Source organism: Fusarium phalaenopsidis (genome assembly GCF_050370095.1).
Source record: "Fusarium phalaenopsidis strain FUZ10S chromosome Unknown contig_32362, whole genome shotgun sequence".
Taxonomy (NCBI): domain Eukaryota; kingdom Fungi; phylum Ascomycota; class Sordariomycetes; order Hypocreales; family Nectriaceae; genus Fusarium; species Fusarium phalaenopsidis.
In genome coordinates this window covers 128,370-151,470 of record NW_028145385.1, presented here as the reverse complement: position 1 = coordinate 151,470, position 23,101 = coordinate 128,370, and the positions used below count along the sequence as shown (strand labels likewise).

At 50.7% G+C, this 23,101-nt stretch overlaps 8 protein-coding genes and 1 non-coding gene across 9 annotated transcripts; 5 read left to right on the top strand and 4 right to left on the bottom strand.

The window, feature by feature from the left end:
- The first annotated feature begins 692 nt into the window (after positions 1-692).
- LRP88_14466 lies at positions 693-787 on the top strand. Its single transcript has one exon. It is a non-coding gene; the product is annotated as a tRNA-Ile (tRNA).
- A 423-nt stretch (positions 788-1,210) lies between these two features.
- On the bottom strand, positions 1,211-2,425 carry LRP88_14465 (FAD-dependent oxidoreductase; the record flags this gene model as incomplete). Its single annotated transcript, XM_083250810.1, has 1 exon — positions 1,211-2,425. One exon carries the CDS (start codon positions 2,423-2,425, stop codon positions 1,211-1,213), a length of 1,215 nt encoding a protein of 404 aa, XP_083093442.1.
- A 739-nt stretch (positions 2,426-3,164) lies between these two features.
- LRP88_14464 (uncharacterized protein) lies at positions 3,165-3,848 on the top strand (the record flags this gene model as incomplete). Its single annotated transcript, XM_083250809.1, has 1 exon — positions 3,165-3,848. The coding sequence occupies one exon, from the start codon at positions 3,165-3,167 to the stop codon at positions 3,846-3,848; it is 684 nt and encodes a 227-aa protein (XP_083093441.1).
- Positions 3,849-3,935: 87 nt separating this feature from the next.
- LRP88_14463 (uncharacterized protein) lies at positions 3,936-7,838 on the bottom strand (the record flags this gene model as incomplete). The annotated part of the gene is made up of 6 exons (XM_083250808.1): positions 3,936-3,976; positions 4,036-4,154; positions 4,276-5,486; positions 5,540-6,228; positions 6,625-6,764; positions 6,817-7,838. 6 exons carry the CDS (start codon positions 7,836-7,838, stop codon positions 3,936-3,938), a joined length of 3,222 nt encoding a protein of 1,073 aa, XP_083093440.1.
- A 239-nt stretch (positions 7,839-8,077) lies between these two features.
- LRP88_14462 (S8/S53 family peptidase) lies at positions 8,078-10,994 on the top strand (the record flags this gene model as incomplete). Its single annotated transcript, XM_083250807.1, has 5 exons — positions 8,078-8,308; positions 8,437-8,891; positions 8,945-9,482; positions 9,711-10,301; positions 10,359-10,994. 5 exons carry the CDS (start codon positions 8,078-8,080, stop codon positions 10,992-10,994), a joined length of 2,451 nt encoding a protein of 816 aa, XP_083093439.1.
- A 345-nt stretch (positions 10,995-11,339) lies between these two features.
- LRP88_14461 (uncharacterized protein) lies at positions 11,340-12,158 on the top strand (the record flags this gene model as incomplete). The annotated part of the gene is made up of 1 exon (XM_083250806.1): positions 11,340-12,158. One exon carries the CDS (start codon positions 11,340-11,342, stop codon positions 12,156-12,158), a length of 819 nt encoding a protein of 272 aa, XP_083093438.1.
- A 510-nt stretch (positions 12,159-12,668) lies between these two features.
- On the bottom strand, positions 12,669-13,352 carry LRP88_14460 (uncharacterized protein; the record flags this gene model as incomplete). The annotated part of the gene is made up of 3 exons (XM_083250805.1): positions 12,669-13,024; positions 13,080-13,139; positions 13,202-13,352. The coding sequence occupies 3 exons, from the start codon at positions 13,350-13,352 to the stop codon at positions 12,669-12,671; spliced, it is 567 nt and encodes a 188-aa protein (XP_083093437.1).
- Positions 13,353-14,740: 1,388 nt separating this feature from the next.
- On the top strand, positions 14,741-16,512 carry LRP88_14459 (uncharacterized protein; the record flags this gene model as incomplete). The annotated part of the gene is made up of 2 exons (XM_083250804.1): positions 14,741-15,656; positions 15,713-16,512. The coding sequence occupies 2 exons, from the start codon at positions 14,741-14,743 to the stop codon at positions 16,510-16,512; spliced, it is 1,716 nt and encodes a 571-aa protein (XP_083093436.1).
- Positions 16,513-19,031: 2,519 nt separating this feature from the next.
- On the bottom strand, positions 19,032-21,613 carry LRP88_14458 (WD40 repeat domain-containing protein; the record flags this gene model as incomplete). Its single annotated transcript, XM_083250803.1, has 3 exons — positions 19,032-19,067; positions 19,237-20,670; positions 20,735-21,613. 3 exons carry the CDS (start codon positions 21,611-21,613, stop codon positions 19,032-19,034), a joined length of 2,349 nt encoding a protein of 782 aa, XP_083093435.1.
- Between the last annotated feature and the right edge of the window lie 1,488 nt (positions 21,614-23,101).

Genomic DNA, 23,101 nt, shown 5'->3' with positions numbered 1-23,101 from the left:
CCCGACACATGGGAACGGGCTTGGCTCCAGGTTCATCTTTTCCCCCATTGGTGGATGAACATGGTGTTTCAAAGTCCCCTTGACTTCAGCTCTGGGAGGGAAGGTGGGAGATGGTAGGTCTAAACGAAGAACGACGGAGGCCGTTCAGCCCTAAACGAAACACGAATGGGCAAGTCTTGCGAGGGGTTGGTTTCGAGTGATGGAACCTAGCTCCTTGTCAAAGCTCCGTGCCAAGGTGGATCTTGGGTTGCATTCAGGGTCCTTTTTGACATGGGTTTCGGGGAATGGAACATGTGGATTAGAGGGTCTGAGCGGGAAAAAGAGAACAATCTTTTTCAGATGATGTTTGATACTAGGCATTCTGCGTGGACAAGGCGCAATCGTTGTGCTGGGTCAGAGGTTGACAAAGTGTATCCGTAGGACCGTCGGAGAGGAACTAAGGGGGCCGGGTTCCAGCCACAGTTGGCCAACTCCCCGAAGCAATATTCCACTGCCAAATATGCAATTCACGCCGTGATACATATTGAATACTAATTCTATTGAACCTCAAAGTCATGAACCAGTACGAGGAAACCCCAATCTTGAGAAGACGCGAAAATCCAATGTCATCGTTGCTCAAAGATATCTTTTTGGGAGCACGGCCGGTATTATAGTGCTGCAGATGCACGATTTTAGCGTAGCCGAGCGCTAAGGCCCCTGTGGCGCAGTGGGATAGCGCGTAGCTCTTATACCTTCATTACTTGGTGAAGATATGCTAAGGTCGTGAGTTCGAACCTCACTAGGGGCAGACTTTTTGCACTCATAACAGACAGATCGAAATGCCTTTGTCTTTTTGGTCACATAAGGAAGGGAGGGAGGACCTGTCATGCAATGAACAGGTAATGCAGTCTGTGCTGTGGTGCTATCTGGTGGTGAAGAGATGGACGAATCTACCAGCAAGCGTACCTCTCTTTCTCTTGTCTGTCTGGCTGACAGTGTGTGTGGTGGGTGATTGAGGCCGACGGACCAAAAGCGGCCGACTCTTTTGAGGGAGAGAACCTGCACGAAGTTACATACTGAGTTATATGAATTAAGAAATTGACTTTGAATTAGCGGAGTAATTGCAATGGCAGACACCCTTCTTCTATCTTACTATTTATTACCAGTCCGAGTCCCTTCTTCCTTCATGCGCTGCCTCTTCTCCTAGCCCTTTCTCATTCCCTCCCTGTCCTCATCTCCCACCAACAAACTCCTTCACCATCTCATTCAAATCAACCGCATAAAGCCAATCAAGCTCAAAAGGCTTCATCTCCACATCTCCCTCCTTCGGCAACCTCCTCTGATTAATCTCCCCATTCAGCTCAATCACCCTGTCAATCCGTCCCTGCCGACCTTTCTGCCACCTCTCCAGCGCTCCAGCGAGCCCCTTATGTTTCAGATCCCCGAGGATCCCAGCAAATGTGTAGACGTCTTCGAAAGCCTGGTTTACACCCTGGCCGGCAGTGGGGGGGATTGCGTGGGCTGCGTCGCCGAGGATTATGACTCGGCTGTGCTTGTCGGTTGATGCCCATTTGTTGAGCTTGGGGAGGAGATAAAAGGGCCAGAGGTTGACTTTGTCGGTTGAGATATTGAAGGTGGCGTTGGACACGATAGGAGGGAAATCTTCGCTGCCTTCGCGTAGGAAATCGATGCACCATGTCTTGTCAGATGTCATGGCCTTCCAGGCGTCTCGGCCAGGGTCCTCTCCTGCAAAGACACGTTGCTTTCCGATGAGAACCTCCGAGCCATCAGCTAGCTGGGGTGCAATGACAAAAGCTCCTCGCTTGTTGTGCATGAACGTAGCTGGGAGCTTGTATTCATCCTTCTCCATGTTGAGTTGTTCCGTAGGCACAGCAGCGGTGACACCAATCATGTTGGTAAACTTGGGCTGCAAGTCAGGATGAAGGTATGATCGGACTCGAGAGTGGATGCCGTCTGCGCCGACAAGGAGAGAGGCGGTGGACTCTGAACCATCGGTGAAGAGCCAGGTGACACTATCCTCAGTCTCGCTGATGATGCGGTCAAACTTTTTGCCGTATACGACTTGAATCCCGGCTTCACGGACCAAGTCCAGAAGGATGTTGATGAGCTCGAAGCGGTAGACTCGAATACCGGAGTACCCATACTTGGAAACGGATCCAAACTCAAAGACATCGACAGACTTGTTGTCTTGAGAGAGAAAGTAGGACTCCTCAAACTTGTAGCTTCGAGGCTCCATGCGCTCAAAGACGCCAAGTTTGTCAAGAATGCGAAGGGCATTGGGAGATAGCATGATTGCGCCGCCAATATCTAGGGGCGCACTTTGTTGTTCATAAGCGACGGCCTCAATGCCTTGTTGGTGGAGGGCGAGGGCTAGAGTTAGGCCTGAAAGGCCAGCTCCGATGATGGCGACTTTGGTGGTTGACATGATGAACAGAGAGATTTGTGATGTTTTATGTGAGAGGGTTTGGGACTTTGAACTTGTAGTAACTTTGGAGGGTGGTTTTGGGTGGGTGAGGGTTAAGGTGGATGTGGATGGATGGATGGTTGGTGATGCCTCTTCTCGACTTGACCAGTAACTCAACCACCTATATATACAGAACATCGGTCTACGCTACGAAAGAAAATGCACGGACAACCCCTCGGTCTCGGTCTTTGATCTAAGCCACCTTTGCAATCTTTTCACGCATTTGTCAAACAAAAGCCTCTTCACCATCTCCCTCCTCCAATAAGCATCGTCGCTGAGTTGGGCATCCGGCCGAGTGGTAAGACTCGGCCGATACAGTCTCACTCTCGGCCGTGTCGGATTACAAAACACAGCGACGGTAATCTCGGTCTTTTGCACCAGCCTCTCGGTAAATTGAGAATCCGCGCCTCGATTCGTAAGATTGGGGCCGTGTTGTCAGCTGAGTCCGAGCGAGACACGGCCGAGTGTCCGGGGCCGAAGGTATCGGCCGATATGAAGGAGGATGGACTGGATTGTCTCGACTATAAAGGGTTTGGTTGAGATACTCTCTGGTGGTTCTTCATTCTCATCAACAAGTCCATCTACATCATTTAAAGACACCTGTTGTTCGTTCTCAACTACACTCTTCTTTACGACCAACACAGCCCAGGGCTATCCTCAACACACACACAAACACAATCAACACATCTCCATCTTCAATATGCACATCTTCGTCATTGGTGGAACCGGCCGCAACGGCTCTCTGGCCATCCAAGAAGCCCTCTCCAGAGGACATACGGTCACGGCCCTTGTCCGCAACCCATCCACCACATCCCTACCATCCCACACCAACCTCACCCTCGTCAAGGGCACCCCTACTTCTCAAGCCGACGTCCTCGCCGGCCTCACAACTCCCGAGCCTCCCAAGGCCGTCATATCAGCGCTTGCCCAGGTTCGCACCTCAGAGTCGCCTTTTGCAGCTCTGCGTCCTGATACTATACCTGACTTTTTGACCTCGAGCATGCGCGTCTTGCTCGCTGCCATCTCGCAGGCCAACCTTCCCTACAAACCCAAGCTTGTCATAAACTCAGCTCAAGGTGTTGGCTCCTCCTGGCGCTCTATGAATCTTCCCGGCAAGATCATCTTCAGTCACGGAAGCATGGGCATCGGACTTAAGGACCACAACAAACTCGACCAGCTCGTACGCGATAGCGGCTTGCCCTTTGTTTCCCCACGACCGTGTATGCTCGCCGAAGGTGACGTCAAGGACGTCAAGGCCTGGCCTGAAGATGGAAAGGGCTGTGCGTGGATGCCATCCATTACCAGAGCGAGCGTTGGACGGTGGCTCGTCGATGCTGTCGAGAGTAATGAGTGGGACGGAAAGGCACCGGTAATCACGAATTAAAGTGGCTGGAATGATAACGAGGGCTTGGAAGACAACGAAGGATTCATTCAGTATATGAGTAGGATATAGGAGTTTACCTTGGAATTTTTATGTTGAAGCTGAGCCTAGTGCGAGTTTCTCGCGGCCAGCTATCTATTTTTATATAAATCCATGAATATCTTGACCAAAAGAACTCCCGAAGTCTTACGCCCTTGAACATCAAAGAGTTCGATGACACGATATCCTTCACGAAGTCGGTCCAGACGGATGCACGCCCAACCTAACAATGGCTGAACAAAAGACTTTTGGTCATCCACGACCTTGAATCTGATAAAAGAGGTTAGTCCCTGTCAGATACATATTCATAGTCTCATCCAGAAGAGGAACGGCTCGAAAGAGCTTGACAAGGAAATACCAGCTCGGCCAGAGGCCAAAGAGCAAAACTCACCTTAGAAAGCTCAACTCGGGCGGGGACCTGTTGACCACAAACGAAAGGGTTGACCCAGTGGCACCGAACTGGGGATCCTTCGTCTTGCCGGTCTCTGTCTTGAATTTGTACTTGCTCTCGCCAACGTCATCCTGAACATAGTGGAGCTCGACCTTGACCTGAGGACGAAGAACTCTCTTCCCGTGGCCGCTGCCGTCTAGCTCATCTTCACCACTCTCCGGGATGTCAAATCCGGAGAAAATAGTGATGCCAATATCCAGTATGCCCTTGGGTATGGCGTCATGCCAAGTTTCGATATGCCTATCGGTGCTTCGATACCCGGCCGGTTTGAGAACCCACCCATCCTCGTCGGCAAACATGCCACGATGGAGCATCATGCCCTCATCCTCGATCTGCCAGTTTAGGCTCACCATCTGGACACCTAGCTTCCAGAAGAGGGATGGATTAGGGTTGGATGAGTCAAACCTGCGCCTAGATGGGAAGCAACGCATAAAGTAGTGTTTGTTGTGAGAAAACACCCTAGTCTCGTCCCTCGCATTGAGCTCAAGTAGTCTCGTTTCGTCCAAAGAAAAGATGTGAGACAGCTTTCTCGCTGCAGAGGTATCAAAGTCGCGGAACGCCTCGCTGTGTGTGTAAATGGCAAGATCGCTGAGGGCCTGGCAGATGCCAATCCTGGATGACTTTGCTTTAGGATCCAAGTCGCTCGAGGGATACAGGCCCTGGATCGAGCTTTCCGAGTCGCTCGAGGGATCGTTCTTGATGACGCGAGCAGGGCTCTTCTTCACCTTGATGAGTATTTTGCGCCTCAGATCACCCAACGTTGGAAGGCGGAATCTTGGATCATAACCCTCAAGAGGTTCGTCAAGAAGAAGTTCCCCCCATTCCTCCTTCATGATCCTTACTATTGCCTCCTGCTGCTCGGCCTCTGCATGCACCTCGAGACTGAAGATGACGGGTAGATCGTTGTTCACGAAGGCCGAAGTTCCAATGACGGAACATACTTCACGGAAGCCGCACGGGGTAGTCAAATTCCAGCCATGAGTGACGATTGGCTCGCCTTGCTCTAGCTGCGGCCGTTTTTTCGGCAGTTTCCTGACCCTGCTTGTTGAGGTGTCTGGCTGATGGTCTCGGGGAGGGTCTTGCGTCTTTGGCTCAACGAAATCTCCGTTCCAAACGTCAATCTCAACACATCGGCATCCTTGCATGAGAATCTAGAACCAGAACGTTAGCTTCAACATGAAAAATCTCATTGGGGATCCTGTACATCTCGATATGCCTCAGCACTGGCCCTGGAGGCGGTTTGGTTTTGGTTTCCGCTGAGGTAGGTGTTGTGGCTGCTGCTGATGAAGTAGTTGGTCAAGGGCCTGGAAAGGTCTTTTGGCTGGAGAGGCCCTTGAGCGCTTGTACCTAAATCCAACCAGGCTTTATAGAACGCTGAAAAGCCGTATGTTTCTTTGATGGAGAAAACCTCGTCGTATTCGTGACCCGACGGATGCTGTTGCCGGAGAAATCTGTTAAAAGCGATTATCGAGAGCGTCTCTTCTTGGTCCTTCAGACGATTAAACAAGTCGACAGCGGCTCTGTACATGGGGGGATGCGGATCGGTGTTGCTCTTCAGGTCTTGTTGCGTAGCCGCAGATTTTGGGGCATCACTGGAGCTTGGTTTCGCAGTTCCTAGGTTGAAGACCTTTCTGATTCTGTTACGGAATCGTGAGGTTGTGCTCTCAGGGGCAGCTTTGTTTTCACCTTCGTCCGCTGGCTGTTCGATGGGAGCAGTATCAGGACCCTGGGTTATATCTTCGGCATTGTTTGTCATTTCGGAGCTTGAAAGCGTTTCTTGAGTAAGTCGTGAGATGTCTGTCTCAGCAGCAGCCGATTCGTCTCCATGCTCATCCGCAAAGCAAATCTCGCCCGGAAGATCGTAGTCTTGGGAGGGAGGCATCTGGCTCTCCACTATGGCGACTCGATTGTGATCGAACTGGGATAATTGTAGACGTCTGTGGCCTTCCAAATCCGATAACCCGCTCAGCCACTGGATGACAGAGGGGGATTTGCTATGCCCGAGGTCAAAAGTTCCCACCTCGCCTCCAAGGTTGATATGACTTGACCTTGGCCATGGAAGTGAACGAAGAGAGAAGTCATGCACATGCTCCAAGACATGGTCGATCAGCTCCGGAGAGTCAACAATTCCTTCCACATCACAAAGTGGACAGGCCTCTATGCCTATCTTTCTCTGCGTGGAGAGAGATATGAGTGTAGAGATGTCGTCCCCTTCAGCAGCTTCCTGGTGTAAGGCCATGAGATGCTCCATCATATCCGTCATGGAGGTGAACTGTGGTTCATCCTCACATAGAGGGCATTGCCAGGTAGGTGAGTGATCCTGCCGAATGTGTCGTTCTAGCGCCGTTCTTGTGCTGTAGTAGACGTCTGGAGTGGGACAGTCCTCGACGACGCAGGTGTATGGACAGATGTCCTCACTCAAGTGCTTCCTGATGACCAATATCAGAAATAGCTGGGGCGACATACAGAGATGCAACTCACCTCCATCTAGGATTCGTCTTCACGTCTTGAATTGGCAAAGTCTGGTAGCAGCAAGGGCATTGAAACATGTGCTGGTTATCGTCAGGTATCTGGGGTCGCGGATAGTGAGCGGTTGCCGTGATACGTGTAACCTCGGTTCTGGGTGTCAAGGCCTCTGGCTTCTTGAGTGCTGGATCGGTGTATCTGAGTTTACTTTCGGGGACTGAGGCTGACGTCCCTGATATCGTGGGAGCATCGCTGCTCTTGGGGAGCTTGGGTGGTTGTTCGATAACAGGATGGGTGGGGATGGGAATTTTTACGTCTGGCGAGGCGATTAGTTGATGTGCTTTGTTGATGGCATCCTCTGAAATGGATGACAGTTCGGGTTTGCGCCTTTTGAGGCCAGTTGAATGTCGTCGAGCCTGCAGAAAACGATTTCTTCGTCGCAAGTTGGCTACCACCAGGCGCTGCTGTATGGGCGTTAATGCCTCGAGCTTCTGCCTGAATCTGTGGCTGCTATATCCTCTCTCCTCAGGCCGTAGAACCGCAATGCACTCCAGGTGTTGCTTCAACTCGCAGTGTTCTTCCTCATTGAAGAGGCGATCGGCTTTGTGAAGTCGCGACCGCTTTCCAGTCCGTCGGACAGCCAGTGCAAGGGATGCGAGACTTCCCAGAGCTGACTCGATGTCGAGTAGGGCTTCATCGAGACTCTGGTACTTTTCTTGCAAGTCTGCGTAGTCTTCCAAGGACTGGTACAGCATTACCAGGTTTCCTTTGACCAGCGCTAGGTCAATGGGCCGTTCATTGAGCCTCCAGTCGAGCGCGGCTCTTGCAGAAGCCAGTGCCCCGATGCCATCGATCCAAAGATTAAAGTCTGCTAGTTTGTACTCGAGGCGTTCACCCGCTGACGTCGCTTCAGGTTGATCTTCTGAGGGCTGGTTCTTCCCATTATCCTTGGTCTGAGATGGAGAGCCGAGGCATCGGTTAAACAGGTCCAGACATTTTTGTGAAAGCTCAGCGGCAGTGAGATCCAAAAGATCCATTTTTTGGGGGACCTATGATGAGGTGCATGGTTCTTGTGTGTTGGTAATGCGCAGTGGAAGTGCCTGGCTGACGTTGAGAAGGCGGAGACCATCCTTGTCTCATCCAATCCCCGCACGTGACCATGAGTGGACGACGAGGCTGTGCCAACATCCAATACTGTTGCCTGAAGCTGACCTGAGTGGATTCCTCATCCTGCAATCAACTCAACTACGACAGAGACTGATGATGCTTTAGCGGGATGGCGCCAGAAGATGACGGCCATGGCGCCTGCGAGCTGCTGGCCAAAGTCGCCAAAGGAGTCTTTCCTATCGTTATGCGATGCGGTATTCAGCAGCGGGAGCGCGTTGCGGGGGAAGTGGGCACAAGGCTTGGCCAGATTGCTCAAGAGCCGTTACAAGGTTATGAGACGGATCAAGAAGCCGAGGGTGCCGCGACAAGTCTGTTGCACACGCTGCTGATGATATGCAAGGTATGTTTCTCACACGGGCCGCTCCAGCAGTCGATCACACACGACCTGGAGCTCTGCCATGTGTTGTTGTTATTCACTTCGGCCTTGGTGTTTATTCTTGTGGATTGATGCTAAATGGCGTAATTCAGTTTCCTGATCCAGTCGGAAGGCAGACTACGGCGTGGGAATGTTACTCAAGCATCCTTGCGCTTCTGAGGCCTGAGAGCAAGGCCAAGCTAAACAAGTCCGTCCTTCTGTACTTCAAGATGGGCCCCGGCTATAGTAGCCAGGCAAAAGAGCAATGTGACAGGTTCTTCGCCAGACTTAGCGAAGAGGGGCCCGGCAAAAAGTCGGCTGCTGATCAGATCATGGGAGGGACGCGGATGCCGGAACCCAGCGACTACCCTCGGCATGTCAACGAGGACTTGTTTCACATCCTTCACCGGCATTCCCAGTCGTGTGGGGACCATCACCTGCTCTGTCATCCTGCGAGGCTATATCTTGATGGAAACCCGCAGATCCAGAGCAAGCACGCACAGTTTGAGCTGGTCGTTTCAACAGCCGATATGAATTACTGGCAGGATATTTGGGTTGGAGTGCCTATGTGAGGAGCTGTGTTTTAACATTCGAGTCAAAATCTCTAACTTGATTCTCTAGGCAAACTAAAACTCGAAAGCGTCTTGTCGGTTTCAACCTTGGCAGAGATGTGAGCAGCGATGAGGACGAAGAAGAAGGCGATGAAGCCTCGGGTCTCGACCAAGTCAGCCCAGATTACTTCTGCCAAATCCTGAGAGACCCTTCGTTTGCCAAGTTGAGAGTCCGCTTCATTCAAGGCCTTGGGCTTGTCTCGCTTCGTCCGCCAGCCGCGCTTGAGCGCTTCCTCTGCCCCGGACAGGGTCTGCCACTCTGCACAGCTGTGGAGAGCTACAAGCTAAAGGACAAAGACAAGATCATACTTGCCCACGCTATCGCACACTCGTTCTGGCAGTTTTATGGATCAGATCTGATGCGAGAGCGATGGACAAGCCACAATATTTGGTTCATGCAAGAAACTGATGAGCAACAACACCCGAAGGACCAGCTCGCGTTGAGAGCTTACATGTCCCTTGATTTCAACGGCCAGAATAGTGTTGATGAGAGCATGGACAACCCGATGGTTACACACCCGTTCCCTCACATCCTGGCACTTGCCATTGTCTTGCTGGAAATTGGCCTCAGACGGCCTTTCAAGTCGATGGATCATCTACCACTCGCATCTCGATTAAATCGAGACCATGGAGCTGCAAATCAGCTACTCAACGAGTTAGAAAAAAGTCATTGGGCAAGCTCAACGCAGCGAGACATCTTCACGAGGGTTGTCGGGAATTGTTTGGATCAACGACCTTTTGCCATCGACCCGATATCGAAACACAAAAAAATCAAGAGCTCAAAAGGGGCTGCCACGATTACTAGAGCTGGTGGTGGGGAGTTCCAAGTGGACGAACGAAGGCGACGAATCTACGCCAAGGTTGTTGAGCCTCTAGCCAGGCTTGTCAATATCGCCTTCAAGAACGACCCAAAGTGTATATCATACCTGTCAAGATGCAGAGAGGCCGAAGCATCTCAGCAGCAGCTGCGACCGCCAGTGGCATCCTTCCATGCCGGCAAGACGATCGTTGCCCGTGAGTGGTTGGACAATTTGAAACACATAAGTCGGCACATAATGATGCTACGGCGACAAAAACCGGATCATACCTTTGCGCCTATCAAGATTGCCATTCTGGACACTGGCTATGATGCCAAGTTGCCCTTCTTTAGTCAGGCGGCTAGAGCGAAATGCATTCGTGGATGGAGAGACTTTGTAGGAGATGGACAAGCGCCTGATACTGATGATACGACAAGAAGAGACGATTACGGACACGGCAGTTTGATGGCTCGTCTTGCTATGGAATCGGCTCCACTGGCGAATCTATACATTGCACGGGTCGCCAAGGACAGCAGGGGGCTGTCTTTGGGCAGCAAGTCCATTGTAGAGGTAAAGATCTCACCTCAAACGTCTTTGGAGCTACACTCACTGATCTTCCGATACTAGGCAATCCGCTGGGCTGGTCTTGAAGAGGAGGTGGATGTCATCTCCATGTCCTTTGGCTTTCCCGACGACGATGAAGACATCGCCAAAGCCATTGAAGACGTCGAACGAGAGAGAAATGTCGTCTTCTTAGCCAGTGCTGGCAACAACGCGGCCTACCAAGCCGAATCATTCCCTGCCCGACACAGATCCGTCATCTCCATCAGAGCAACAAACTGCGACGGCACTTTTAGTGCCAGCAATCCACCTATAATTGATCGCTACTCCAGCTCCGTTCTCGGTACATTTGGAGACGACCTACCGGATAACATCCATAAGGAAATAACAGGGCGTTTCGGGCCATCCATCTGCCAACCTGGATCATCCATCGCCACAGCAGTTGCTGCTGGCATCGTGGCATCCACAATTGCCTACGCAGAGGCATTGTCCTCTGTTTTACCTATACCCAAAGAACAAAGCCCAGTTCAGAGCTTGAAGAAGACACAAGGCATGATGAGGATGTTGGAGAAGATGGCTCCAGAGCAGACGAGTCATCATAAGTTTGTGAACCCCATCTGGTTCTGGAGCGAAAAGTCGGATCCATGGAAGGCCTGGGCTGCCATGTACGATTCTGTCTCACAACTCATGTATAGACCTTAGTGAGACAACGGTGCTGGAGTACTCTTGGGCGGAAAGGGGCCCTGGGGGATGAAAAATTGGCTTTAAGCTTTCTCTTTGTACCTATTTGCCACGAAACTAGAGAGTTCCCTTAAGCCAATTCACGCGCCAATTGGCCGAGCTTAAATCAACGTCCCATCATGATGCCACGGAAACTGCACAAGGCTCATTGTTCAGCCGTGCTGCAGCCTGGACTGGAGGAGCCCAATTAAAAGCCGCAAGTAAGCGCTAGAGGCTGAGTAACGTTTGAGATCAACAAGTCACTCGTCCTCTGACCAACCTTATATCTCCCATCTCTTAACTGTAGCTACCACTCGACACCTCAAGATGAAGACTTGGTTCCTCCCACCCGACTTCACATTCACCCCTGACGGTCCCCTCCAGCTCGGTGCCGTAATCACGCATCCCGGGCGCCCTACCAACGTCATCGCATCACCCCGCACCGACCCGTCGATACAGCTGCCTGAGATACAGGTCATCACGGAAAAGAACCACTCGCACTCAAATGAGGTCAGCCGCAAGGGCGGAGTTAGTCTTTTTGCCAAGTTTATCGAGTTTGCTTCTGGCTCTGTGTCGTACGAGGCTAGCCGTCGAAATCTTCTTCAGTATGGAACTGTTGATCACGAAGTTCGGTCTCTCTTGGCGCCTTTCTCAAAAGACTTTCTCACGAGTCTTATTAGCTTGGATTCAGTGAAGGAGCACATTGAGTCGGGCCTGTATGGCAAGAGACCTATATACCTTGTCTCTGGTCTGCGGGTCACAAATGAGTCGTTCACGGTGACCAAGGAGAAAGGAACTGGCAACCAGGCCGAGATTTCAGCCTCTGGTCCCACAGGACCGGTCCCAGTCGAGGTCGGCGGGAGCCTATCCGGGGGTGTGGAGAGAACAAAGGTGGATTCTTATGAGACGGCCCCTGGCATCGTCTTTGCATACCGACTGCACGTTATCCGTCCAAGGAGTAGTAAGAGTACTCAATCGGAGATGTTTTCGAGCTCCAAGGCTTTCTGGACGGATAGAGCGGAGCCGGAGCCTATGGAGGTGCTTGATGTTACATTGGACGTGGTTGGGGACGACCTCGAGGAGGATGAGATCAAGTTTGATCAAGCTGATTTGGAGAATGGCGAATGCTGCCTGCATCAAGCTTAACGCGGTTGTCTGCATAAAGGGACGAGTTGCGAGTATTGTTGAATGATGGCTCTGCATTGGTTGCTGCATTTCTCAGAAAATGACAGCATTGTTTTCCAGTTCTGCAGACACGCCAGGGGCCCCTGTTCGGGTAATGGGTGTTTGACGATGAAGACTGACGTACCCTGTAATCATGTACACATCATCACCGATTCCCCTCGACGTTCAGCGGAAACGTTAAATTCGGCCGAATCCCTCAAGAACCGAAGCTTCTTTTCCCTGTATTTTACTTATTCTGAGCTATAAAACCCGTGTCAATCTGCCAATGTCTTCCCACGCCTCCATCTTGAAGCATCACCTCCTCACACCTATTTATTCAACATGTCTTCCACGACCTTGTCATGAGAGTCGCTGAGTAGTATAAGGTATAGATAGCATATGATTTAAGTACTATGCAGTGTAGTAAATATACCACACGAGCTAGGTACATAAGCGAGCGAGATCATAACCTCAATGCCTAATATTGGCATGTCAGTCCTCGATGTCCTCGATCGGAGGCGTGGCTCTGATGCTAAGGAGCACTGAAGCATCGTCGTCCTCTGTCCCGTTCCAATTTACTGAAAATATTCCACTTCTCTCATGGGCAGTACCATACCACAAAGATGTGAACAAACCGGCTTCGTGCACAAAAGCGACAGCTCCATAGAAAGTAAACCCAGTTGTCACACGCCCATCGGTGTCTTCAGTGCCATTTAGAAGCTCCACCCCGTGTGAGGAGGATGACGAATCCGGGATGGCAAGTGTAAGGTTTGACCAGGATGCCTGACTTGCACCATCCAGGCCAGTCCTGTTTGGAGAACAATCCCACGTCCCATCATTGTCCGTGACTTGAATCTTGTTAGAATTAAGGCTCTATCATGTCATGATCCATCGTGCACTCACATATCACGGGAGCAGCCTGGTCACTATCAAAGTCCCCAGGATTTCCCGCGTAGATACCAACTATCTGTGTCAGACTATGCTCCGTAACAGATCTTGTCTTTCTAGACTCTGGGGCACTGTACCTCCGTCGGAAAACAAAACGAGACCACCAATACCCTCGCCATAGGCGTAAAGCTGGAATGGTTCCTGCGGTCGAGCCAAGGATGCACATGAGGCAAAGCCAAGAGCTGACAGAATAACAGCCTGAGGCAGGGGGAACTTGAAAGGATGCATGGTGAGTTTGCTGGGTGGTCGGTATTGCTTTTGGGCGGGACGGTTTGGGAGGAATAATGGTTGATGATTGAGATGAGATATTTCGAATAGACAAAAGACTTAGAACTCTAAAATAGTTCAATTCCAAAGCAGTGTAGAAATACTAAATGCTTAGCACTTGAGTGAATAAAAACTAGGGGATGCGGCGATGGTTCTTATACTAGAGGAATAGGGGAGGACAAAGCGGGTGAGTGTAGGAAAGAGAGCATTGCCATCCATCCCAGCTCGAGAGCGGCTTCTGAGTTTACAGGGGGGTGATTAAAAGGCGCGTAATAGAACTTTGAGATTGGTCCTAACATGCTACCGCAATGCTAGAGGCAGCACGAGTCATTGCATACTTACGTGTCCATCACGAGGTCGTATAAGAGATGGAGTCATGGGTCACTTGCTTGAAGATGAATAGTTGTCAGCGGAACTTAATGCAATGATCCCTGATTTTCACTTCCGAGTTTGAAGATAAATGGAGTTATGGGTCACTTGCTTGAAGCTAAAGAGTTGTCAGCGGAACTTGACGGAGTCATGGGTCACTTGTTTGAAGATGAATAGTTTCCACTTTCCTGCCGGGGGATTCTGTGGCACTTTTTATGATGTTGTTGCGTATCATCCGTCACATAATTGCTTGGCCTGCGTCGTTCAGTCAGCTGGGACAATTGGCTGATGTGAATGGCGTATTTTCCGTGTATGCACATACAGTACTCCGTAGTCAGTGCTCAAGGGCGTATTCTCTGTGTTGACAATTGACTGATGTTGAAGTAATTATCCATCGCGAGGTCGCATGAGAGATGGAGTCATGGGTCACTTGCTTGAAGATGAATAGCTTCCACCGGAACTTAATGCAATGATCCCTGATAGTCACTTCCGAGCTTGAAGATGAATGGAGTTATAGGTCGCTTGCTTGAAGCTGAAGAGTTGTCAGCGGAACTTGATGCAATTTCACTTCCGAGCAGGCCGAGTCCCATGACATCCGAATAGATATCGGCTGAGCCAAGCCTTGCACTCCGAGACATGAAATTTTTCCGTTATGCACGGTGGCCAAATTAGCATCCGAAGGTGGAGTTTGATAGACGCACTGAAGGGATCTTCTGTACGCTATGGTTTGTCTCCTTAGTCATAGGATAAGAAAGAATGTGTGCAGAGACCGGGGAGGGGTCCGTGGCAACATGACCAGGAAGCAAAGAACTATGGGTGAATGAATGAAGATGCCAGCCAACGAGACTTGTATATATAGCTTGCGCTTCCCAGGCAGAAGTATCATACAAACCTCAATCAAACTTCACAACTGCTCTTACTTGCCCTGAACTGATCTATTCGTTTCGCTGGTCAGGTGCCTTATTACCTCTTTGCTCATAATGCATCACCCCTTCAACATTGCCAACGCCATTTTCTGGTGGCACATTACCTTGGCTTTTCCAGGATTAGGAATTGCACTACCCAGCGACCTTCATCCCCGTGCCGTATGTGACGGAAACACAGCGACCACTCGGAGCCAGTGGTGCGACTACTCCATTGATACCGACTACTGGACTGAGCCAGTTGATACTGGTGTCACCAGGGAGTACTGGCTTGAGTTGACAGACGTCGTTGTTTCTCCGGATGGGCGACCAAGATCTGCAATGGCAGTCAATGGAAGCATTCCCGGCCCTACCATCATTGCGGACTGGGGTGATACTGTTGTCGTTCATGTTACCAACTCTCTATCTACGTCTTTAAACGGAACATCTATTCACTGGCATGGTATTCGACAAAACTTCACCAATCAGCATGATGGCGTAACTGCTATTACGCAGTGCCCTGTTGCTGTCGGTGACACGATTACCTATGAGTGGAAAGCAACACAGTATGGCAGCAGCTGGTATCATTCTCATTTTGGACTGCAGGCATACCAAGGGGTCTTTGGCGGCATTATAATCAATGGTCCTGCGACGGCCAATTACGATGAAGACCTTGGTTCCCTTTTCCTGAACGACTGGGATTCTCAGACTGTGGATGAGCTCTATCCGGAGGCTGAGCTAAATGGGCCTCCAGCCTTGGAGAACGGCCTCATCAACGGGACCAACGTCTACGGGGAAGATGGAGATGAAGCACAGACCGGAACTCGGTTTACTTTGCCATTTACGGCAGGAAAGTCATACCGTCTCAGGATCGTTAATGCCGCAATCGACACGCACTGGAAGTTCTCTATTGACGGTCATTCCTTGACAGTCATTTCTGCAGACTTGGTGCCCGTGGAGCCTTATACGGCCGAACATGTGAGCATCGGCATAGGTGAGCTTGGCCCTACCTATATCTATATTCTTACCTTCAACTAATACTTCCATAAGGACAACGAATCGATGTCATCGTCAACGCCGATCAGGCTGACGTGTCAGATAACTTCTGGCTAAGGGCCGTTCCCCAGTCAGCCTGCTCCAACATCGAAAGCGCCGACAATGTCAAGGGCATTGTCTATTACGGCGAAAGCCCATCGACTCCAGACACATCTGCATACGAGTTTGTGGACGGATGTGAAGATGAGACCCCAAATCTCGTTCCGGCTGTTCCGAAGACTGTTCAGGGGGCCGAATGGAGCGACTTCGAGGACGCCACTGTGGGCCAAAACGATGCTGGACTCTTCAGATGGTACCTAAACAGCACTACGTTTCTCGTCGACTGGAGTGCCCCGACACTGCAATCGCTTCTTAGCGGTTCTACTAACTGGGAGACCCAAAACGCCGTCATCGAGTTCCCAGAATACCAGTGGATCTACTTTGTTATTCAAACAACCCTCCCGGTTCCCCATCCTATCCATCTGCATGGACACGACTTTTTCATCCTCGCACAGGGTACTGGCACCTATGACTCCTCTGTGGCGCTGAATACTAATAATCCGCCTCGCCGAGACACGGCAGTGCTGCCAGCTTCTGGATACACGGTGATGGCTTGGGAGACGGACAACCCAGGCGCCTGGCTTATGCACTGTCATATTGGCTGGCATGTTTCTGAGGGTTTTGCTCTGCAGTTTATTGAGAGAGCTAGCGAGATCCCTGCGATCGTAGATAGCTCGTTGTTGTCTGATGTGTGTACAGAATGGAACGCACACAAGGATGAGTATCAAATTGTGCAGCATGACTCTGGTGTTTGAGTCGTGGTGGGAAGCGTTTTTGGAACACAAGATGTGGTTGGGAAGGAGAGATGTTTGCTTCATAGGCCAGTTAAGTACTCTAGCCAACTATAAGTCTGTGTAGCTCCACGAGCCAAGGTCACTCTGCATGTGCACAAGGATATATGATTTATTGCTTAGTTTTTATTAGAACCAAGAGTAGCTCGAAACCACAAGGCTGCACCCTCTGTGATTGCCTTCTTTTATGTGTTCGTGTGGAAACCCCGTTTGTCGACGCTTGCGTGGTAACTGTCAGGTTGCGGCGCAACTAAGCTTGGATATGGCGGAACTTCATGCAGCTCGCTTAAAATTTAGGCTTAAATGGAGGGTAGAAAGCCATGGAGTTAATCTCATGGAGTGTCCTGAGGCTGGTGGGTCCGTCTCCCCGCCAGTACTTATTTCAGGGGTGAAATCACCTCTATAGAAGTATCTATTATCAGCTGCATTTGCTGTAAAAGCTCCGATTAGGTAATCACGGACCCAAAAGAAGGCACTCCATTAGAAAACCGACCATGTTGCGGCGGGTCCACTCCTCTCCGCTTTGCCCCATATTGATCTGGAAGATCTAGTCAACAAGAATTGAGCACTAGTAAGGTTTCAATGCAATGCAACGTGCGAGCTCCATGACTCTCACCTGTGCAAGGGTCTTGTTCATGAGAGATGTGGAAGGGTTAGATTCGATGGAATCTACATAGCAGGGAGTTGATCAGGTCGATTTGGCGGAGCGGGCCGAGTCGCGCGGGCCGGGACACTCGGATCGGGACGCTCGGATCAGGAAGCGTGGATCTTTCGGTATATGCAAGCAGATGTCTCCTTAGAGGCAATACCCCATACCGAGATGTATGCCGCTGAGTAATAAAACTTTCTGCCTTAATGACTTATCCCTGGATTAAAATGCAAACCTTATAACTAATAGTAAATAGCTAACCTATTAGATCCTTTCCAATGTTCCCGGATGGTGTGGATTGGTTTGTGGATCTAACGGTTGGACTCAACGCCCGTGATGGGTTTCTATCAGAGGAGGCATTCTGGGCCTACATTGGCGGCAGATTGAAGATTCCGGTGAGTCGGCTGCCTGTGAAACTAATGAGGGTTTGGCTCGTCGGAGAAAACTTGACACACCCAGCCTTCCTTGGCGCCCTTCGAGACGCGATCGAAGGTAGTGTACATGGCTATGATTTTGGACGGGGTGTAAATAACGGTGAGAAAGTACTCGCAATAGGTGGGACGATTAGTCCTACGTTTTCCACCGCCAGGGGTGCAGCGCAGTATGCACGATGGAGGCAGCAGGCCCCGCTTGGATGTTATGAGAGCGGTGAGTGCAAGGATGAGCGAAATGGAGACGGCCATGATGGCCGGGAGGAGGAAGTCGAGTTGAGGTAGAGGCGACGAGACGGACTATTGGGTCGGTTCATGTAATTATCGTGGCTCAAGGTACGCCCCATGCTCGTGTTGGCATGGATCAGAAAAGATGTTCCCGGGCTCACGCCTCCAGGTAAGTAATTTGTGGCGACGGGACCAACAACACTGGGCGATCAGATGTTGGAATACATTTTCATCATCGCACTAGGCCATTCGCAAGACACCGGAGGTGGGTTACCCTATATGAGACTTACCAATGACGCTGATTCTGTTCTGGCCAGCGACCAACATAGTGGAGTTCATGGACATTAACCAACTCGTAAGGACCGTAGCAGGTTGGGCCAAATGTCTCGGAAGATACCACATCGTTTCATGCAAACGATTTGCATTGATTCCACTGTGGTTAGCAACCAACAGTTGTGTACTGGTCCCGTTTTGTCAGCTACGTTTGGGTGATGATTGAAGCGTAGCCTTCTTGAGGCTTGAGCAAATTCAACAGGAAGTAAATGAATCGGTCGGTGCTAAGCGAAGGGATGTATTGTTTCTTCCATATTAGACTCTAGATACGTCAAACTTCATGATTACTATTCTCCCCGATAAACATCCAATTGCAATAGTAGACTCATGAATTGTCCAGCAAGAGGGCCGGACCGTTACCGGCAACCAGAGAAGTTTATCCCCTCGCCAAGTCACCCAGTGTTCGTCTTGGCTAATTGCAAAGCCAGCATCGACCCATGCCTGGGCTGAGTCGGTGCCTTTGTCACCTGAAATCGCTCCCTCGATACAAAGAGTGCCGGCATCGAAAATGAGACTCGAGCCATTGGAGCCAAATCTGATGTCAGAGGTTCCAACGCGGTAGAACTTGTGAGCTGCTACACTCTCACCGTCATCAGTGTCCCAGAGCTGGATCAAGTCGTCTTTGGCGGCAGTTGCAAGAAATGTCGAGTCAGGAGAGAATGCCATGGATCTTACTTGCTCTGAGGGTCTCAGCCATCTCGTACAGCTTCCATCGTTCACACTCCATAGACAGATGACGTTGTCTTCGCATGATGTGGCCAGCAATGATGTGTTAGATGAAAACACAACCGACTTCACCTCGCTCTCATGACCTGCAAGCTCATGTAAACACCTGTTATCAATCAGATCCCACAATTGTACTGTGCCGTAATAGGCGCCTGATGCGAGAATTGTTGAATCAGATGAAACTGACATGGCAGTTATTGATGATCTGTGGCCTGAGATCTCGTCCCCGAAACCCTCGCCAACTGTCAGCTGTTCGATAGTGCCATTTCCACGCCCTATAAACAGAACAGTTGAGTCAGACGAAAACTGCACTGCACTCACACCCCCTTCGTCATAGGTAAGGTCGTGAATGCACTTCCCATCGACAACACTCCACAGTCGAGCTGCACCATCTAGCGCGACTGCGACGAGGAGTGTCCCATCATGAGAAAACTCGAGAATTTCGACGTAAGTGCCACCACTCCCACCTTCATCTTCGTCTTCTTCATCATCCTCTTCCTCCATCCTGAGGCCATGAATGAGAGTTCCGTTGTTGGCATCCCACAGCTGGACTATGCTGCCGTCTGCGCCAGATGCAAGAACCGCATGATCGGGCGAGAACTTGATCGCACAGACTCGGCGGTGGTCTCTCTCGGGCTTGGGGGCACTTGAAGTATTGTATGGCAACCAGACGCGTACTGTTGAGTCCGAAGAAGCTGATGCCAAAAGCTTCGAGCAGGGCGAAAGCGCAACCGACGAGACCCTATCAACGTGGCCCTCTAGCCGTAAGTCGCAGCGTTCGTCGTCGACGTTCCATAGCTGGATTTCGTCGTCTGAAGAGGCAGTGGCAAGCAGCGCAGAGTCAGAAGAGATCGAAATCGAGGTCATGAAGTTACCGCTCTCGAATGTTTGTATGGAGCTGTTCTCGTCTAGCTGCCACAAGCGTACAGTGCCATCCGAAGAACTCGATGCGAAATAATCAGAGTTTGGCGCAAATGCGACCGAAAGGACGCTGCTGTCGTGTTCTTTGAGGGTGTGTATACACTTGCCACTCTCGATATTCCATATCCGCAGCACTCCGTCTTCAGTGCCGGAGGCTAAGAGGGTTGAGTCGGGTGAAAACGAGACAGAATAAACTGCCCCCCAACTGCCCTGTATCTCGTGCAGATATCTGTTCTTGGTAACAGACCAGATCCATACTTTGCCAGACTCTGATTCAACAGGCATGAAGGAGCCAAACGCGAGAAGTGCCGAGTCGGACGAGACGGCGACCTCATACACGCCGCTGTTGTGCCCCTTCAGCGATTGTAAACATTTTCCATCCTCGACGGACCACAGCTTGACTGTCTTATCCGCGGATCCGGAGGCGATCAGATCTCCGCTGGGGAAGAATATAGCCGAGAACACAGCGTCCTTGTGGCCGAGCAACTCTTGTATACATTTCCCATCGCTGACCCGCCAAAGCCGCACAGTATGATCATCTGAAGCGGACACGAGAAGTGACGAGTCTGGCGAGAAAGCAACTGAGGTTACTGCGTCTTGGTGCCCTTCCAAGATCTGTTGGCAATCGGTCCATAAGGTTTCTCGTGCTGGCCGAAGAGACATCCATTGAGGAATGTGGTCGCTAAATGAATTTGCCACAGGACTCTGCTGTGGAGCAAACGAGAGGACCGATGAGTAAAGCTGCAGTGGGTTGGAATCGATTACCGACATGTTGTGGCGCAAGAGTTGTAGGGCATCGTCGAGGAGGCCGGACAGTCCCTCACTTCTGGTGTGCTAAGCCTCGATCAATCTGATGACCAAGGACTTCGTCGAGCCTACGCTCCCAGGGCAAACTCACATTAATGGAATCCTGTATCGCCTGGATAATACTGATGCCCTCCGTTGCACTCCCAACAAGACTGAGCGCCTCCAACCAGTGAAGAAGATGATTGTTGAGGAACTTGAAAACCCGTCCCTCGTCATCCTCCATCCAACCCGCCCGCTTGACATGCGAGGCCCAGTAGCGACATGCGTATTGCAGCTCTTGAGAAATGCAAGAGCGGATGTGGTCTAGTTTGACACTTGAACGATCTGTTCCCGGCGATGATAAGCCGCAGATGTTTGTTCTCAGGCACTTGGCCATGATTCGAAGGCAACATGCCGCGAGATAGTCATGGATGAGCTTCACATCCAAAGAATACTCGCTATGTGAGCTGAGCAAAAAGTGTCGGAAAGATGTATGATGTAATCGTATAGGTGACGCAGTAGATTGTGGGACATCGATGACTGAGTGAAGCTTGTTCAACTGATCCGTGATGGTATCCTCAGGAACATGGAGAAGTCGTGAGAGCGCCAATATCGACAGAGGGGAATCGGTAATGACAATTGCGCCAACCAGTTGTTGAAACTCGTCAATCACCGCGGTAGATTGTCCAATGTACGCCCTTGCTAGGATGGGCGCGTACAGTTCATCGAGCCTTGATGCAACACATTCCCCTTGTGAGCTAAGGACCGTCTCTAGCATCTGACCGGGACTTCCCAGCTCATCATCGCCAATGAAACGACAGAGAATCTTTGCGTAGGCAAAGAGCTGCCCAGTCATGTTGACCAATGTCTGAATATTATCATCAGTGGGCCAATCGTCTGGCAGGCGTTTATCCTCAGACACAGATGTGTTGTAGTCGGCCCTTATCGCCGCAACCTCATGTTGTATGAACAAACGTGCATCTGCTTCCATGACTTTTGCTGGCTGCTGATTTCGGTCGGTGTACGAACGAAAGGACGACTCGGCCGTAATAGGTAATTGATCAAGCGGATCGAAGCTATGTCAAGGTCAAGGGTTGTGAATATCGGGTAGGCTTTTAGTTGGTGCGTTTGAACTTACTCGACTGGGGTGCTGGTCGCTTTGGGCTTTGGGCCCAAGATGAGCTCTGCCATCACCACACATTGGATGCGATACAAGACAAGGAGGGTGTTCAATAGGGGCTTGTCAGACTATCATGTAAGGTTGGAAGGTAAATGAAGGAAAGGCAAAGCTTAGGTGAATGATGGGTACGCGCTTTTCATGGAGGCACAGTGAGAAATATTGCACTGCATTGTTAGTGAGACACTGCGGACGACCGCAATTGGGCACTCTTTAGGCATGAACGCGGGATTTTCCTCGATTACCCCGCCCAAGCCACTGTGTTTTGTGTAACACGAGCATGTTGTGTTTGTTGGCTTGTTGTGGGAGCCTGATTCTGTCCCAGATTTCCTCTGCTACGGCATAAGACCTACCCAGTCCAACTCTCTCTGCATGCTTCTGCCCTGATTCCAGACCGGGTTTCTAAGCCACAAGAAGACATTCAAAGTTACTCCAAGCACAATGGCGACTCCTGACGAGACAACCCGAGAAGCAAAGCGTGTTGTGGACGTGACCTCAAATGACCCTTACGAACGGGCATTATACCTGAACCGACTTGGGCAACAACTAAACAGCAAGTACTCAACGACGGGGTCAACAAGCCATCTCGATGAAAGCATCCAGTTGCTTCAGGAAGCTGTCGATGTCGCACCACTTGACCATACAAACCGAGCCAATTTCTTGGACAACTTGTCTAACCGGCTTCATGACCGATACTTGAGGAAACGGTCCTTATCCGATCTTGAAAACTCTGTTTTGATCATAAGGGATGCTATAGATGCCACATCGGACAGTGATCCGCACCTACCTGTAGTCCTCGACAACCTTGCAGTTATGCTCATGGATCGATATCGTGTGAGAGGCTCCGTGCGCGACCTCAACGAGGCCATCGATATTAGCCGTCAGGCCGTGGAAGCGATTCCCGAAAGTGATCCAGCACGGGCTACTTGTCTGGACAATCTGGGAGTACATCTCGGTTATCGTCACTGGAGGGGGGGCCTCAGATCCGATACCGAGCCTGCCATTGAAGAAGCCATTTCCGTCGCGCGTGAAGCAGTGAGCCTCACTCCGGAAGATCATCCAAGGCTAGCAGGCCGGTGGAAGAACCTAGGAACTCACCTAGGTCACAAATACATATGGACCGAGTCAAATACTGAGCTGAAAGAGTGCATTCAATGCCATCTGTCGGCTCTCAACCAAAGGCAATCATCGGCACTGGATCGAATTACGGCCGCAAGAGAAGCACTCGCTTACTGCGCGGATGTTCCTGACTGGGAACAAGCCTACCAAGCTTCATCCACAGCTGTGTCTCTTTTTCCGAAG